At 45.3% G+C, this 17,907-nt stretch overlaps 1 protein-coding gene across 1 annotated transcript in view; it reads right to left on the bottom strand.

Annotated features, from left to right (window-relative positions):
- Positions 1–17,907, bottom strand: part of LOC133531852 (uncharacterized) — a 148,093-nt gene that overhangs the window by 70,610 nt on the left and 59,576 nt on the right. Inside the window, exons 6-20 of the mRNA XM_061870247.1 lie at positions 17,342–17,430; positions 15,380–15,523; positions 14,695–14,840; positions 11,777–11,874; positions 11,123–11,140; positions 10,763–10,847; positions 7,950–8,069; positions 5,854–5,962; positions 5,192–5,287; positions 3,283–3,408; positions 2,263–2,346; positions 1,930–2,034; positions 1,078–1,232; positions 638–773; positions 173–322 (exon numbers count right to left, since the gene is read on the bottom strand). Coding sequence (XP_061726231.1) covers positions 173–322; positions 638–773; positions 1,078–1,232; positions 1,930–2,034; positions 2,263–2,346; positions 3,283–3,408; positions 5,192–5,287; positions 5,854–5,962; positions 7,950–8,069; positions 10,763–10,847; positions 11,123–11,140; positions 11,777–11,874; positions 14,695–14,840; positions 15,380–15,523; positions 17,342–17,430 — 1,661 coding nt within the window. The remainder of the gene's footprint in view (positions 1–172; positions 323–637; positions 774–1,077; positions 1,233–1,929; positions 2,035–2,262; positions 2,347–3,282; positions 3,409–5,191; positions 5,288–5,853; positions 5,963–7,949; positions 8,070–10,762; positions 10,848–11,122; positions 11,141–11,776; positions 11,875–14,694; positions 14,841–15,379; positions 15,524–17,341; positions 17,431–17,907) is intronic.

The following is a 17,907-nucleotide window of genomic DNA, read 5'->3' as shown; positions in this document are numbered from 1 at the left end:
CCAATCGTTAACGCTCCGTAGCGTGACGTAGTCATCTCTCTGTGTATCACTCTTCCATATTAGTGCGACAGTGATAGTTGAATTTTTTTCGCTACGGAGCGTAAACGATTGGCATGTTGGCTACACGGGCTGGTGATATATGAAGCCCATCCTTGTGTGCTGGTGAGCTTACTTCTAGCAAGCGGCAGTCTGTACGATGAATCGTGCAGCCGACTGGACTCGCTGGCGTCCGAGTCCGAGGGACAACTGTCGGACGGACACTCGCTGTCCGTACTCGCAGTCTCGCCGATTAAAGCTTTCATTTTCTCCTGCAGGCTATAATCTTACCTCTAACAAGCGGTAGTCTATACGATGAATCGTGCAGCCGACTGGACTCGCTGGCGTCCGAGTCCGAGGGACAACTGTCGGACGGAAACTCCAAGTCCGTACTCGCAGTCTCGCCGATTAAAGCTTTCATTTTCTCCTGCAGGCTATAATCTTACCTCTAACAAGCGGTAGTCTATACGATGAATCGTGCAGCCGACTGGACTCGCTGGCGTCCGAGTCCGAGGGACAACTGTCGGACGGAAACTCCAAGTCCGTACTCGCAGTCTCGCCGATTAAAGCTTTCATTTTCTCCTGCAGGCTATAATCTTACCTCTAACAAGCGGTAGTCTGTACGATGAATCGTGCAGCCGACTGGACTCGCTGGCGTCCGAGTCCGAGGGACAACTGTCGGACGGACACTCGCTGTCCGTGCTCGCTGTCTCGCCGAGTAAAGCTTTCAGTTTCTCCTGAAAAAACAAATTTAATGTAATCACTCGTCAATTAATTAAGTGTAAACAGGAAATTTATAATGATTAATTATTACGAAAAGACTAATTGGAGTCATACTGTATGTAGCATGACGTAATTTTTCCGCCGAGCCCTGATTATAAATCATATACGATGTTTTTTAAAACGAAGAGAGCAAAAACGAACTATAGCAGAATAAGACAGAAAAGAAAGTAATGCCCGTTTATGCTGGCCATGTATCATATTTAGGAAGCCAGGTTAAGCCTGTCCTGCTCCTTTGGCGAGAGGTTAGCGGTCTCGTACCAGATCAGTCTCGGCCAGCAGCTGCTGCGCCAGCGCGGGGCGCAGGCCGAGCGCGCGGCTCTGCGCGAGCAGCGAGGCGACGGTGTTCTTCTTCGGCTTGCTGACCCCGCGCCCGAGGTTCCGCGGCCGGCCCTCGCGGTTCGGCCAGCCGACAGCTGGGGAAATTGATACACAAGATAAAGATAAAAGGCGTGACGATCACTAACTAAACATGTACGATTAGGATAGGATATGTAGTGGACGCAAGCAACAGATTTATACGACTAAGGTAAGAGACGCGTTAATACGCAAGTAGAACGGGAGCGCTTCGAGCACGAACAAGTTCAAACAAGTCCGCACACGAAGCGTCATCGTAGCGTAGCGTATGAAATTTCTATCGTCGTTACGACAAGCGTAGCGTGACACAGACGTAAAAACAAAATTTCTGATAGAATCCCACAATAAAAAATCTCTTTCATCTGACGAGAAAGTAAGATCGTGGGATACATCTGCCGCCAGTGACGCCATAATTTCGACTAATGAGATGTCACTTATAAAACGCTTACGCGACTCTTGGTGCCCGGAACTCTACGTGTCTCGTACTCGTAAACATTTTTACGCTAAGGGACTAAGAGTCCTTCTCGAATGATTACTCGTAAGGTTTAGGATGATGTATCATGAAGTATTGTGAATGTCAGCTGCCGCTGCGCTGGTGTGTTGAAAGACAATAGTTACAGAAACATATTAAAAAGTTATTTTATATAAATTACAAACAAGAAATTTACTTAAGGGAAGAATGGCAAAATGTGCTAAAATATGAAATGAAAAAATAAAATAACTCGGCACGAGTATGAATGTATTAAAAATGCTTACATTCACTGTCTTCACTACCACTAGACTTGGGTCTGGGGGAGTCTGCGACTTGGGAGTTGAGCTCAGGCACCACGCGACGAGGCTTAGCGCCAGGCTTTCTTCGTGCTGTATGAAAATAAAAGTATTTATTAGAATATTGAAAAAAGGACACTTATGTCATGTACATGAATCGACATGTTTTGGTTAATTACGACGCTCGTAGACAGGATAAGTAGAGTTTGCTTGTCAATAATTGTGACTTGGTCACTTCGAATAACAATATTCGCAGTAGCGCCATTTGATGTTTACATTATGGGAAGCCAGTTACCTAAGGGTTAAAATTGAAAGACTTACATATCCTGTCGTTGCTCGACGACGCGTTGAGCGAACTACTGAGCGACGTGAGACGCGATAACGCGTCCGACGCTTGTGTGCTCGCTGAAACAAACATTGAGTTAAGACTAACAAGGAAAGGTACCCAACTGTTAAAATTGAAAGACTTACATAATATATATATATAAAGAGCGTTTTGGGCGCGAAAGCATCTGTCAAAATATATTTTGTTAATTTAACATATTTAAAGCCGTTTTTAGTATAAAAGTTGAATTTTAGGGCAACTTTTAGTTAATATAGAACGTATTACAAGCGTTTCAAAAAATTGGAAACAACCCTATTCCAAGTCGATTAACTTGCCTACTGTATGGGGATCGCACGTGCATACACTTGGTTTTGTTTATATTTATGATGATGACAATTCCATTGTCGTGTGCCCATTTAATAATGTTAGTGAAAATTATATGGCCATTAAAAAAGCTATTAAAAAAACATAAAAAAAAACTGTCCGATTCCAATTTGATTTATATTTATATATGTTATAGAGTAGTCTAAAATAACGGACACGTATTTTTTTTTAGCTGCCCACTCATCCTATTGGGAGAAGTTGTCCTCCAAAGTACTACAAATTACTAAATCTTCTTACTCCTATAGAAAGTGATGCTCGAGCAACTTGCTAGTTAATGGCTGGTTTGGTATATGTTTGACAGCAGGAAAAAATTATGAGCACGTGTTTTGTTATATCTTTTAGTACATTGGAGGACGATTTCTCCCAATAGGTTGAGTTTGGGCAGCTAAAAAAAAATACGTGTCCGTTATTTTAGACTACTCTATAACATATATAAATATAAATTAAATCGGAACCGGACAGTTGGGTACCTTTCCTTGTTAGTCAATTTGTGTACTAATGTCCTATAAGATTTATTTATTTAATTCTCTTTGTTCTAATAGAGAGTGGTGGAAGGTAATTTGAAGCGATCACATAGTCCAAAATCCAGATTTGTGTTGTAACTTTTTGCCGACTGGATGGAATATACTCACGAGGCGTGGGTTTAAGGGAGAGGTTTAGCGGAGCATCTTCATCTCCGCCAGTCTTTAGTCCGAGATCCAGCGGAGAATCCTCCGTACTCGTGTTATTTGACTTTGTGCTTAAATTAAGACCGGAATCTGAAACAAAAACTTTATTTTAGTAACTGTAAATCGTAGTGTTTTCACCTATTTGCATATAATATCTAACGAATTCTCGGTAATCTTACTTGTTTAAGACCGAGTCGGTCGTCCAGTGGCGCCCTCATTAGGGGAATAGGGTTTCCTAGTAAATGAATTAATTTCTGTATATAGTCTGTTCGGAAAGAGAAGAGTCGTGGAACGTATTGGGCCCCATACATTCCACTACTCTTCTCTTTCCACAGACTTTAAATCAGTATATTAATATTGTTGACCTACTTATTCTCCAATTTTTGATCTATGTGGCATAGTTTTATATGTTAGAGACGTTGGTTACGTCATTACCAAGCTAAAATGGAATTGGGAGTGGGGTAAGTGGCGTACACGAAGATAGGCCTATGCTCAATGGGCGACTGGAGGCTAAAATGATGATATTGACCTTATTACCTAAACGGAAAAATGTGGCCACCAATTGCCGTTTAGTTGATAAAATAAGCAAAATAAAGATATGTGATAAAAACCAAAAGTTGGGGAATCAGTAGCACAACAATATTAATATACTGATTTAACTGATTTATCGTTGCGGCTGACAGCCAGTACCTACTTGGAACAAAACTAACTAAAGTAATGAACCAAGTGGCATCTTGGTTTTCAGTCAATGGTATGATACTTAATGTAGACAAAACGAATATAGTTCATTTCTCTTTGCGTGGTAAAAAAGACCAGCCACTGCTTATCACGTGCAACGGCCAGCTTGTCCCACAAGTCGATCAAGTGAAATATCTTGGTTTTGTTATAGATAGCAAACTATCGTGGAGCCCACACATTGACTGGTTATGTGACCGCCTGGCATCTGCCTGCTTCGCGCTAAGTAGACTGCGACCTAGTTTGGACCCGGCCAATGTCAGGAAAGCCTACTTTGGCTACGTTCATTCTCTACTTTCATATGGTGTTGACCTGTGGGGGGATGCTGCTGACCGAATGAGACCATTCCTTATGCAAAAACGCGCGATCCGTTGCATATCAGGGGTCCCATGGGACCATCCAGCTCAAGAGCTATTTAAAACCGCTAAAATACTCACCTTACCGTGTGTATACATTCTCGAAGTGGCAAAGTACGTGCGACGTAATCTATGGCACTTTCCTACCAGGGGTGACGCACGAGGGGCGAATAGCAGGAGGTGCGACGAGCTGCGACCTCCTCGAACACGGCTTGCCAAATCGAAAAAGTGTCTACACACGATGGGACCCAAGATATACAACGCATTGCCACACGAAATAAGATATGCCACTACTGCTCGTTTAAAAATAAACTTAAAAATAAACTAGTAGCTGAGGCCTACTACTCGTTGGATGCCTATTTTCGAGTGCCAAACTAAGCAGCTTAGAATAAATAGTAACTGGTTAGTTAGCCACATAACGAATGATATAATAATAGATTAAGTACCTAGTATTAAGACATGACATGTAAAATATATTACAGTACATATGGGGCTACTTTATAGCACTAGTGCGAGAAGTAGCATATTACGTTACTGTGTCGAACATTTAAAGGGCCATATGTACTGTAAAACGTTGTACGATACATGTGCGAATAGGTAATTCGCAACTCGTGTCGATTTAAAACACTCCCTTCGGTCGTGTTTTAATTTATCGCCACTCGTTTCGAATTTCCTATTTTTCGCACTTGTATCGTAATGTACTATTTTATCAATAAATTATCGTATCGTATCGTAACCGCGCGCTGATTTGGCGGATGCGCGTTAAAATGCCTGCGTAATACCTGCGGCAGCGGTGGAGCCAGCCAGCTGTCTCTCCAGGGCCGCTAGACTGACGCCGCTCTGACTCGCTATCGTCTGTAGCAGCTCGCGGGATATACCTGAAGAAAAACTTTAAGTTTAGGGTCCACCCCACCAAACTAGCGTCTTTTGAGCAAGTGGCGGCGCTGGGCAGTCGGCCTACGTTGGGTCGAGCAGTAGCCATATAGAGTTAACTAGACGCCGAGGCTTGGAAGACGCTAGAGTGATTTGATTACTTATCTAAACTGATAAATTATTACTATTTTAAACTAAGGCCATATATAAATAATTTATTTTAAATATCTAAACACGAAACGAGCGACAGTCAGTTTAATGAAGCCCTAGTTGTCAATTTTAATAACAAAAATTCCGTGACACAGACATATTATGTTATTAAAACGGGTCACTCACGTATTTTAAGTCGAAAACGCTCGACATGTTGTCGTTGTTTGTTCCTCGGAACGGAGTGAAACATGTCGAGCGTTTTCGACTTAAAATACGTGAGTGACCCGTTTTAACATGTTTAATATACCTAGTTGTCAAGCTGGCCAGTAGCTTAGGTACTTATTCTGTTTGATTTATTTGCACAAGGTTTTAGTCAATATTGAACAAAACTACAGGGAATGTCTTTGAAAAGAATAGTTACCCGCGTAGTCAGCAAGGTTGGCCGGACTGTCCGTCCGGTGTCCGGCACGGTCCGGTTTGTTCGGCAACCGGATCACTTCGACTGATGACCGGGAGTTGCCGTAGTCGTCCTGTTAAAAAATATAGTTTTATGGTCGAATAATAGTATTTTGTGCAACGGGTACATAATAAGGGTTCTTAACATTCATGGAACAAATTTACAAAACAAAACGAAGTTGAGTTTTGTAAAGACAGGTCCGAGAATTTTTAAGACCTAATTATGCACACAATATTTTTTCAACAAATTCCTAAAATTATAAATAAAATCAAAGTAAATAATGGTTTGTAAATATTTGCCTAGAAGTCAGAATAACAAATAAACAACAGTTGTATAATATTCATAAGAACACTGCTTTTAGGATCCTACAGACGGCCCGCCCGCCGCGCTTATTATGAAGTTGATTTCGATCTCACTGGCAGTCATTTAATCGACAAATAAAGAGTTCTAGAGTAGAAAAATTAATTAATATAAAATAAAAATCATTTATTTCAGACCTTGGTCCATACAGTGTTAGTTTAACTATATATATATATATATACATGTACAACCATACCATATACACAGAGGCGGCGTTAGGAGTGGGCGCCATGGGCCTCCGCCTACGGCCTCGCGGTCCGAGGGGCCTCGCGCCTCAAATAAGTATAATATCTCGGATACAACGTAAAAATGTTTGTTATTTCTTGCCACCACAGGGGCCTCGCTAAATGTACCTTGCCCACATAAAATTATGGTCTTGCCCCGCCACTGCATATACATGTAAAAAATAATACATGTACCCATCGGTGTACCCCCTTACATCTCATTTACGTGTCAAAAGAGCCCAAACCAACACTTCTACTTGGCTTCGACTCCGTGCACGCCGCCCAAATGTCTGAAACACCATTGTTCCGGGATGGCATTGAGAAATAAGTAAGGAAGATTGCTAACTCTAACTCTTTACATCAGTTTTCTTACCAAAACGGGGGTTATATTCGTAGTCGACATCTAGCGTATGATGGGTAAATACATATTTAATAAAAATAGTAACACGCATAAATATAGAGACCGTTCGTGTTGGAGGGTCTGTCATCTCGTGACCTGAATTGAAAGCGAAAACAATTCACTTCTAAGCAGGTGCTGCCCCCTACACTAAACGCTGGCTTTATTTTGTATAGTAGGGTCTGCCATTGAATGACTTAAGTCTTAAAATGGAAACTTGACATAATGCTTCCCGCCAATTACGGAAGGTGGAGATAAGGAACGAAATCTCCATGTACCAAAAAGTGTCATCAATAAACTTTAAATAGGTGGCGCTACAATACCTAGAGTACTTGAACAAAAAAATCAAATCATCGACAGAGCAATTCACTCCGTCAATGACGCCTAGGTTCTTAGCTACTCTAGCGCTACTCTGGAGAGATTTGGAACTATTATTTATAGCTGACAGCTGGACACTTTTGCAACAGTTCTACCATAAGAGATGCCACTCCTCTTAATTCCACACTCCATACCGCCAATGAATAGGCGGATTCTGAGGTGCCATCTACAGTTCATGCACGCCCCCTATCAAGCTGATCTGATGATGGAGACAGGAGGTGCCCATAGGAACTCTGTGATAAACAACGAAACCTAATTGTGTTTGGGTTTGTTATCGCTTCTCTACACGATGCCCCAGCACTGGACCAGAAAGATGGCCATGCAATGGTGATGGCTCCTCCACACGATGGCCCAGCGCTGGACCAGCGAGATGGCCATGCGATGGTTGAGCGCACGCACGACGGAATGGGTCACGTGTAGATGCGTACGCACCCTCGCTGGCCCACTACCTTTGATGTGCGGGTGAAGAACCGACACCATGGCCATCTCATCGCCATCCCGCCGCGCCATAAGCCATCCGACACCACTACCCTCTCTACACGCTGGCCTATCTTAGTGGGCCAGTATGATGGCCCATCGTGAAGAGGAGCCATTATAATTGTCTCCATTAGTATTAGTTGCCTTTTGAAAAAAAGTACAGTCAACGATAAGAGCATGTATCAAAAATGAAAAGTTTGACAAAAAACTTATTTATTTCTCACCACTTTTTGCCGTTTGCTAGGAAGCGGTGCTCCTCGCTCCGTGGACGGATGGACGGACACTTGCGGTGGGTCCAGGGATATCGTCTTCTTGCGTCCACGATTCGTCGTCCCTGGCGGCGCCTATAGCACAATCATTATAATAAAACAAACATACACAAACACACACACACACACACACACACACACACACACACACACACACACAAGTACATTTGAAGGAAACCAAACCATATTTTAATATCAATATCATGCAATCAAAAACTATGTACAAACAGCTGCAGAGATAGCTGACCCCACGGAAACTACCTTCTAATAGATTGTAATAGAGAATTAAATTCTAAGAAAAAAACGTGACCCTTAGTTTGACATCCAAAACAGATGGCGCTGTAATGCGTCAGCGCCATCTCGGTTACCAGTCAAATTCGAAACACGAAATTGTGTTAAATATTACGCATCTTAATCAATGTATCTTTGCTTCTATGCACATGATTTTACGTCAACTATTTTTGCACCTGACTGTACATCAAGAATTAAACCGGGGGGTCGGCAAACTTTAAAAATATTTCTGGAATCTAAAAATTATGTTGAATTTTGGGGGATTTAGAATTGTTATATTCACATTAGTTTTTTTTTAAGTGTATAAAGTTATAGTCTATCGCAAAAAAAAACACCCAAAAGCCAAAAATACTGAAGAAAAAACAAGTTTTCCTTTAGAGAAATTGAACCAAGTATACATAAATATTCATTTAATTTTTTACCGGTAATTTTAATGGATAGTTTTTTTTTTATCTGCCGTTATGAATGTTACATGTAATCTTTATTTTATAATAACAAGCTAATTCAACACAGATTCATCAGAAAACCGACTTTGTCAATTAATTTCATTCATAGCATACATTTTCCAGAATAATACCAATTCACACACAAATATCCAATATTTAAAATCCTCGCAAGACCCGCTAGGTATATTTCCTATTTGGACTATTATTATCGAGTTGAATAAAAAGATGTGTTAAACATGAATAAGATTTGTTTGAAAAATCAATGATGAAATAGAAATACTACTTTGTTAGCTTTAAGAAAAGGTTCAAATTAGATTGAAACGGAGTGTACATTGTAATGTCCATTGGGCCTTTCGAGGATAAAGCACAAAATTAAAACAATCGCCCACAACCACCAATTAAAAAATAAAATGACACAACATAGCGACGAAATTCAAGCACAAGCGATTTCCAAATCAATTTGAAAAATGTTCAAAAGGAATTATCAAATAGTGACCTTCCTAGCTTAGGTTTTTTTAGCCAATTATACAGACTTGTTCACTCACTAAATTTTGCCTAACGATAATTTGTTAAAACAAATAACGGAACTGATTTCAAAATAGCGTTAATTGAATGAGATACTTGAGGTACATGAATTAATAACTTCATTCAATAATTTACTTGTAATAAATAATTTACCTTTAAAGCTTGACCAGTAATATATGATCACGCGCCATATTGCGGAATTTCATTGGCACTAAATTTTTCATACTAAACTGAACTGTCACCCTATACACGAGAATAACAGCGCCCTCTTGTCAATCATCATATATTTCTGGTCGAGCTTTATATATTTATATTTGACGTGGTTTCCTTATCGATAACAGGTTTGTCGATATTTAATTTTGTCAATCTCTCGTTTTGGCTAGAAAAAGTTGTAAGTCTATTAATCATTCATAAATTACTGCTCAATAGGGTTGTACAACTACCAACAGTTCACTACAGACAAAGAGAATTTGAAATGGAGGTTGATTGACAAAGAAAACTTTGTAGCCACGTAAATTTACTGCCCTCTTTCGACACATATTTGAAACTTATAGAACACCATTTGACTTTGATCCTTATTATTTCACTGATATGTGTTAAATTTGTTACATATCAAAAAGTGGCGCCATCTAATAAATTAAATGCCAAAGTTATGGCGGAATCGTCTCGAGCGATGGGGCCATAACCTTTGGGTTATACCCGGTAAGATGGCGCCCCTTTTCGATATTTAACAAATACACATATGTATCAGTGAAAGAATAAGGATCAAAGTCAAATGGTATTCTAAAAGTTTTAATGTGTCGAAACATGGCAGTAAATTTACAAAGTTCTCTTTGACAATCCACCTCTATTTCAAATTCTCTTTGCTACAGACTAGAAGGGTGCTTTGTTTGAAATGATAAAATACAAAACGATGTAGATTTGGGTTTAATTAAAAATTAGTCTAAGAATACAATAAGACAATAACTAAACTTTTGGTCTTCTAATAGAAAACCCGAAGAAAAATGAATTTGTGTTTCTTATGAGGTACTTCATACAATGAGTCTACAGGTACTTAAGAGTATAATTTGATCAAATTATATGTAGATTTAATTTTTTTTTATATTAAGGATCACCAACCGTGGCAACAACATTAAAGTGGCAACAATGTCAATAAATAATTTCTTACTGATGTGGTACAAAAACTACACTACTTTTGCATTATCTATTCCGTGCTAACACTAACTGTGAATAGCTGCATAGGCTATGCTGTTCGGGTAAAATTTATATGAAATCTTTCAGATCTTCCATACAAGATGTATCAGAGCAGCAAATCCTGGGCGGTCTTCCCACTGGCACCGCATCCGCTTGCGGCGACAGCGTGAACGAGACAACGCTAGACATTCATAGCGCTGTCTCAATCGTACTCCGAATCAGGGCGCCAATGTGACAGCTATAGTGGTGAGTGAAAAAGTCTGCGCTCTAGTAACTATCGGTACATGTGCTTGTTTGTAACATGGGGTTTACCTTCGGCCCTGTTAGCGAGGAGGTGTATTTGATAATTTCTGTATCGGGCGGAAGTCTTACCCCGCCTAGCACCGATGACGGATCACTAGAAAAAAAAAAAACAGACGGTAGTTAGTACTGGTGATGAATTACAGTTTAGTAACTGGGTCAAGATCACAATTTCTCGACTCAATTTTTTTTTTAAAGTTTTAAATAGGGAGTCATAATATCTTTTGGTAATTTTTTTTCCATAAAGTTTCCATTTCAATCTTATTAGGTGGGATGATTTTTTGTTAATGTTTTTTTATTAAATCGAATACCAACATAAAATCTACATAATTGTTTACACAACCCAAGGGGAAAAACTTCAGAACAACTTACCCCCCCTCCAATGCAGCACTGACAGAGGAAAAAATTACATTAGCATAATTCTTATTTATAATAAGTAAGCATAAAATAGAAGCCAGAAAATCGAGGCAAATCTGACGATATCTCACCAGAGGTCAAGAAAATCTTTAAAAATACCTTAAGCAATTAATGGATGTTCCCTTAGTTGCTACAATGGGGTTGGCCGGTCGAAGTATTAAACAGATGGCGCCATCATAGCTTGCCCTGTCAATCCCTAGAATTGTGTCAAATTCTTGTTTTTTTTTTGGAATTTTGTGACCTGGATTCCAGTACTTTAAGCCAAATCTCATAGAACAAAACTAGAGACAGGGGCAAGCTATGATGGCGCCATCTATGCAAACCTTTGTCAGTTGCCAACCCCATTTATCTGCACAAATGTCTCGAGTAATGTAGATCCGAGTAATTTTTTTTTAAGGACTGCGTCAAAATCTCTACTCTATTGCCTAGGTAATAAGGGGACGACGTTTTGACTAAGATATAGATATCTTAGTTCTGCAATGGAATTCCTCTTGGTGCCCAAAGAACGAAATGAAGTACATAGAAATACCTATGTAATGACTTGACTCTCAGTTCTGTTGGTTTTTGGACCAGGCTGCATAAAATACTGATGGTACTTTTCTCGCTTACCTAAGAATAGTGTGAGGCAGCCCGGTGAGGGAGTCGATGGCCCCGTGCCGGTCCTTGTCGGAGCCCGGCATGCCGAACGGGTACAGCGGGGACATGTTCTGTGACCAAAATATTACACTTTATTACTTGTTTATTTACCTTCTTTTAGCCCGCAACCTGCAGGCAAAGGCAGGCATGGCTATTAGGTGCAGTAGGTTCAGAGGAGTTTTTATAAAGCTTTTTTGATCACAATACGGCTGCCATCAATTTAATTAGCAATCTTAACTTGAGGCCTTTCTCGGGGGACTGTATCAATTTGCATCTTGAGTTTTTGACCTTTACAGGAGCCATTTCACGATCAGGTCGCCGCGCAGCAGGCCAGCCCCGCTCCTTGTACAGTATTAGTATAGCGACGTCACCTTGCCCTTGGCGGCGGCGGCGACGGCGGCGTGGTAGGCGCCGTGCGCGGCCGCCTGCGCCAGCATCAGGTCGCCGCGCAGCAGGCCAGCCCCGCTCCTTGTACAGTATTAGTATAGCGACGTCACCTTGCCCTTGGCGGCGGCGGCGACGGCGGCGTGGTAGGCGCCGTGCGCGGCCGCCTGCGCCAGCATCAGGTCGCCGCGCAGCAGGCCAGCCCCGCTCCTTGTACAGTATTAGTATAGCGACGTCACCTTGCCCTTGGCGGCGGCGGCGACGGCGGCGTGGTAGGCGCCGTGCGCGGCCGCCTGCGCCAGCATCAGGTCGCCGCGCAGCAGGCCAGCCCCGCTCCTTGTACAGTATTAGTATAGCGACGTCACCTTGCCCTTGGCGGCGGCGGCGACGGCGGCGTGGTAGGCGCCGTGCGCGGCCGCCTGCGCCAGCATCAGGTCGCCGCGCAGCAGGCCAGCCCCGCTCCTTGTACAGTATTAGTATAGCGACGTCACCTTGCCCTTGGCGGCGGCGGCGACGGCGGCGTGGTAGGCGCCGTGCGCGGCCGCCTGCGCCAGCATCAGGTCGCCGCGCAGCAGGCCAGCCCCGCTCCTTGTACAGTATTAGTATAGCGACGTCACCTTGCCCTTGGCGGCGGCGGCGACGGCGGCGTGGTAGGCGCCGTGCGCGGCCGCCTGCGCCAGCATCAGGTCGCCGCGCAGCAGGCCAGCCCCGCTCCTTGTACAGTATTAGTATAGCGACGTCACCTTGCCCTTGGCGGCGGCGGCGACGGCGGCGTGGTAGGCGCCGTGCGCGGCCGCCTGCGCCAGCATCAGGTCGCCGCGCAGCAGGCCAGCCCCGCTCCTTGTACAGTATTAGTATAGCGACGTCACCTTGCCCTTGGCGGCGGCGGCGACGGCGGCGTGGTAGGCGCCGTGCGCGGCCGCCTGCGCCAGCATCAGGTCGCCGCGCAGCAGGCCAGCCCAGCTCCTTGTACAGTATTAGTATAGCGACGTCACCTTGCCCTTGGCGGCGGCGGCGACGGCGGCGTGGTAGGCGCCGTGCGCGGCCGCCTGCGCCAGCATCAGGTCGCCGCGCAGCAGGCCAGCCCCGCTCCTTGTACAGTATTAGTATAGCGACGTCACCTTGCCCTTGGCGGCGGCGGCGACGGCGGCGTGGTAGGCGCCGTGCGCGGCCGCCTGCGCCAGCATCAGGTCGCCGCGCAGCAGGCCAGCCCCGCTCCTTGTACAGTATTAGTATAGCGACGTCACCTTGCCCTTGGCGGCGGCGGCGACGGCGGCGTGGTAGGCGCCGTGCGCGGCCGCCTGCGCCAGCATCAGGTCGCCGCGCAGCAGGCCAGCCCCGCTCCTTGTACAGTATTAGTATAGCGACGTCACCTTGCCCTTGGCGGCGGCGGCGACGGCGGCGTGGTAGGCGCCGTGCGCGGCCGCCTGCGCCAGCATCAGGTCGCCGCGCAGCAGGCCAGCCCCGCTCCTTGTACAGTATTAGTATAGCGACGTCACCTTGCCCTTGGCGGCGGCGGCGACGGCGGCGTGGTAGGCGCCGTGCGCGGCCGCCTGCGCCAGCATCAGGTCGCCGCGCAGCAGGCCAGCCCAGCTCCTTGTACAGTATTAGTATAGCGACGTCACCTTGCCCTTGGCGGCGGCGGCGACGGCGGCGTGGTAGGCGCCGTGCGCGGCCGCCTGCGCCAGCATCAGGTCGCCGCGCAGCAGGCCAGCCCCGCTCCTTGTACAGTATTAGTATAGCGACGTCACCTTGCCCTTGGCGGCGGCGGCGACGGCGGCGTGGTAGGCGCCGTGCGCGGCCGCCTGCGCCAGCATCAGGTCGCCGCGCAGCAGGCCAGCCCCGCTCCTTGTACAGTATTAGTATAGCGACGTCACCTTGCCCTTGGCGGCGGCGGCGACGGCGGCGTGGTAGGCGCCGTGCGCGGCCGCCTGCGCCAGCATCAGGTCGCCGCGCAGCAGGCCAGCCCAGCTCCTTGTACAGTATTAGTATAGCGACGTCACCTTGCCCTTGGCGGCGGCGGCGACGGCGGCGTGGTAGGCGCCGTGCGCGGCCGCCTGCGCCAGCATCAGGTCGCCGCGCAGCAGGCCAGCCCCGCTCCTTGTACAGTATTAGTATAGCGACGTCACCTTGCCCTTGGCGGCGGCGGCGACGGCGGCGTGGTAGGCGCCGTGCGCGGCCGCCTGCGCCAGCATCAGGTCGCCGCGCAGCAGGCCAGCCCCGCTCCTTGTACAGTATTAGTATAGCGACGTCACCTTGCCCTTGGCGGCGGCGGCGACGGCGGCGTGGTAGGCGCCGTGCGCGGCCGCCTGCGCCAGCATCAGGTCGCCGCGCAGCAGGCCAGCCCCGCTCCTTGTACAGTATTAGTATAGCGACGTCACCTTGCCCTTGGCGGCGGCGGCGACGGCGGCGTGGTAGGCGCCGTGCGCGGCCGCCTGCGCCAGCATCAGGTCGCCGCGCAGCAGGCCAGCCCAGCTCCTTGTACAGTATTAGTATAGCGACGTCACCTTGCCCTTGGCGGCGGCGGCGACGGCGGCGTGGTAGGCGCCGTGCGCGGCCGCCTGCGCCAGCATCAGGTCGCCGCGCAGCAGCGCCAGCTCCCGCTCCTTGCCTTTCGACGAAGTCGTCGACGAGGACGATGAGGACGATTTGCCTGTAACAATAAAAAAAAACTATTATTGTGAGCGCCAAAGTTATTATATAATAATAGTTCAGCCTATATACGTCCCACTGCTGGGCACAGGCCTCCACCCATGCGCGAGAGGGCTTGGGTAATAGTCTCCACGCAGGCCCAATGCGGGTTGGGGACTTCACATGTATGTGAAGCATGTATGTGATGGTGCAAAGGTGTACCTTTGAATTTCTTCGCGGATGTATGCAGGTTTGCTCACGATATTTTCCTTCCCCGAAAAGCTTGTGGTGAATATCAAATGATATTCTGTACATAAGTTCCGAAAAAATCATTGGTACGAGCCAGAATTTGAACCCGCGATCTCCGGATTGAAAGTCGGACGTCATACTCACTAGGCTACCACCGCTTTAACTAAAAAGGGAACCCTTTTGCAAAGAGAAGCCGCCATGCAAACTGGCTTGGCTAATGTTTGCTCGGCTTGGCTTGGTGCGGGGCGGACGCCAAGCTGTTTAGATAAGCTAAGCTGGACATCCTTCATGCTCCTGGAATAATCTACTTACGAGGCTGGCTTGGCTGATGTTTGCTCGGCTTGGCTTGATGCGGGGCGGACGCCAAGCTGTTTAGAGAAGCTAAGCTGGACATCGCTTGGGAATGCGAGTGCATGGTCGAGGGGGAGGAGGTCTTTGGAAACCCGTATGATGTTCCTGAAATTCAAAAAATATATAATTAGGAGATATGCGAAAATTAGAGTCGGGATCAAAGATATGTTTACACTTTTGTACATTACTCCTTTGTAATAAGACCAAAAATATAAACATATCTTTAAGTTCGGCTGTACAAGTTGAAATATAACAAAATATAGACTGAACTTCATCAGGTGGCATGCATCTTCATTTAGGTATTTGAATAAAGTTAACAAACAATGTGTAAATTTTCGGGTAGTTAAAAAACTTGTTAGTTAACCAACCAAATACAAAACCGCCTGGATCTGTCACTGAACGACCTGACTTTAACCTACATTATTTGGTCATGTAAGGTTTTCATCTACCCTCAACTGGCTTAAGGAGCCATTTGAGGGTAGATTTTGTTTAGTTATATTTAAATACCTAAAGATACAGAGTATAGGCGTTGTCGACCTTGTCAATACAATGCCAAACTCATCGAATGTAAACAGATCCCCGTCTTATCATTGTCGTAAGACGCCCAGCGTGCATTCCAATATAATTTTTTAATTGGAATTTAAACATCTCATGTATTTCATTTGTGTAGCTCTTTACTATCACAATCTGTCTGGTTTAAATATCAAATATTGTTCATAATACCAATCTTTTTAGTATTATTAGCATAGTTATAGCTGTTGGTTCTCCATGTAAAATAAATAAATAAATTACCTTTATTGTCATTTATAAAAACCTTCCCAAAGCAAATAAAAAGCGTTATAAATCTATAATGACCCTTAAGGCCTGTGCACATCGGGTGCGTGTGCGTAGACGAGTACGTGCACGTGCGCGTCGTAATACAAACCGTCGTAATACATAACCGCGAAAATTCGAAGTTCGTGAATTGGGGGCATTTTTGTCTGACACTCTAATTACGTCTTAGTGAGAGTAAAAGAAAAAGATCCCCGCAATTTGCGTATTTCAGTTTTCGCGGTAGGTCCCCAGACCCTTATGAGAGACGGTACACCGCTTGTACAGCTAGATTGTTTAGCTAGCCTACGCACACGCAGCCGATGTGCTCTGGCCTATAACCTTTGCTAGAGTACAAGCGAATTACAACTCTAAAGCTAAGACAATAGCCCCACTCGTGAACCTCCTGACCTCACGACCTATGCTACAAAATAGGCGAATTATAAGTAGTTCTAATCTAAAGCATTAGCAGCTATGATTGACGACGCACTTGATGACGATTAGGATCCCGTGGTCATGTCGCACTATACAATACAATACGAACACTCTTTTTTGCACACCTCAATAAAAAAACAATACAGAGAAAACCCACAAGAGAATTATAACCCTAAAGCGTATAGCAGTAAGAGCGGTACATGCCCCTCATAAGCCGCATACCCACTAGAGGCAGCCTCGGGTCGAGCGGCTGCCTCGTTCCGAGGCCGCGCAAGGGGAGACGTTGCCTCAACCACGTGTTTCAGGTTGAGGCAGCATCAGGGCAAACAGCCTTCACTTGAAGCAAACAGCCTCAGTTTGAGGCTGCTCGCTCTAAGGCATAGGCTCGAGGCACATTACGGATCAAGCTAGTTACGGAGCGAGCAACTCCGTACAGCGCGAGCCCGTCTCCATCAAATGCACGGCTCGCAACGAGGCTCCTTTGAGCACGCCAAAATAACCGACAAAATTTGGCTCAGCTCACGGCGACGAATTTGCCTCGTGTCGCGGCGTGCCTCAGATTGAGGCAGCGTCTCCACTAGGGAGTCCCTAATGGATTCGGCTTTATTCTACTCCCGAGTCCAAACCTATGCTATGTACAAGCAAATTCCAACGCTTAGCAGTAAGAGTGATACGTGCCCCACTCACTCATACTCGGCTGCGAGTTGCCGGTGGATTGACTCTTCTCCTTCGTCGATGCACTCGATGATGTGCTACTCCGCCCGGACCTGCAGAAAAAAAAATGTAATCTTACAGTCATGTACTTGTACAGTCAGCTGGAAACATAAACTGACACACCCCTTGTATGGAAATTTGCAGCAGGGTCAACTATCTCTGCAGCTAAGTGTAGGTATTGTGAGCTGCGAAATTGCATGGAGAATGAATTCGTTGATAAAGTCGGCATGCACTTTCACGGCTGATGAGTGATGGTACATTCACGTAACCACCGAAATACCCACCGTTGGTTACTATTGGAGTGCCGTAAGCGTTAAAAGTTTTACCTCCAAGTACTAAAAGGATTTTCATAAACGCTATTGGGTTGCATTGTCAAGCTATAAAGTATTTACTTCTTTAAACAGTACATTCGACCATATATATAGGTATAGGTAGGTATAATACGTATCTAATTTGAACAAATATGAATGTAAACAAACAAACCCACGTGATCCGGTCATTCGGCCAATCATCTCATTTTGTAGTATTAA

Source organism: Cydia pomonella, chromosome 26 (assembly GCF_033807575.1).
Source record: "Cydia pomonella isolate Wapato2018A chromosome 26, ilCydPomo1, whole genome shotgun sequence".
Taxonomy (NCBI): Eukaryota; Metazoa; Arthropoda; class Insecta; order Lepidoptera; family Tortricidae; genus Cydia; species Cydia pomonella.
The sequence above is the reverse complement of the archived record's forward strand: the minus strand, read 5'-3'. Positions and strand labels throughout refer to the sequence as shown.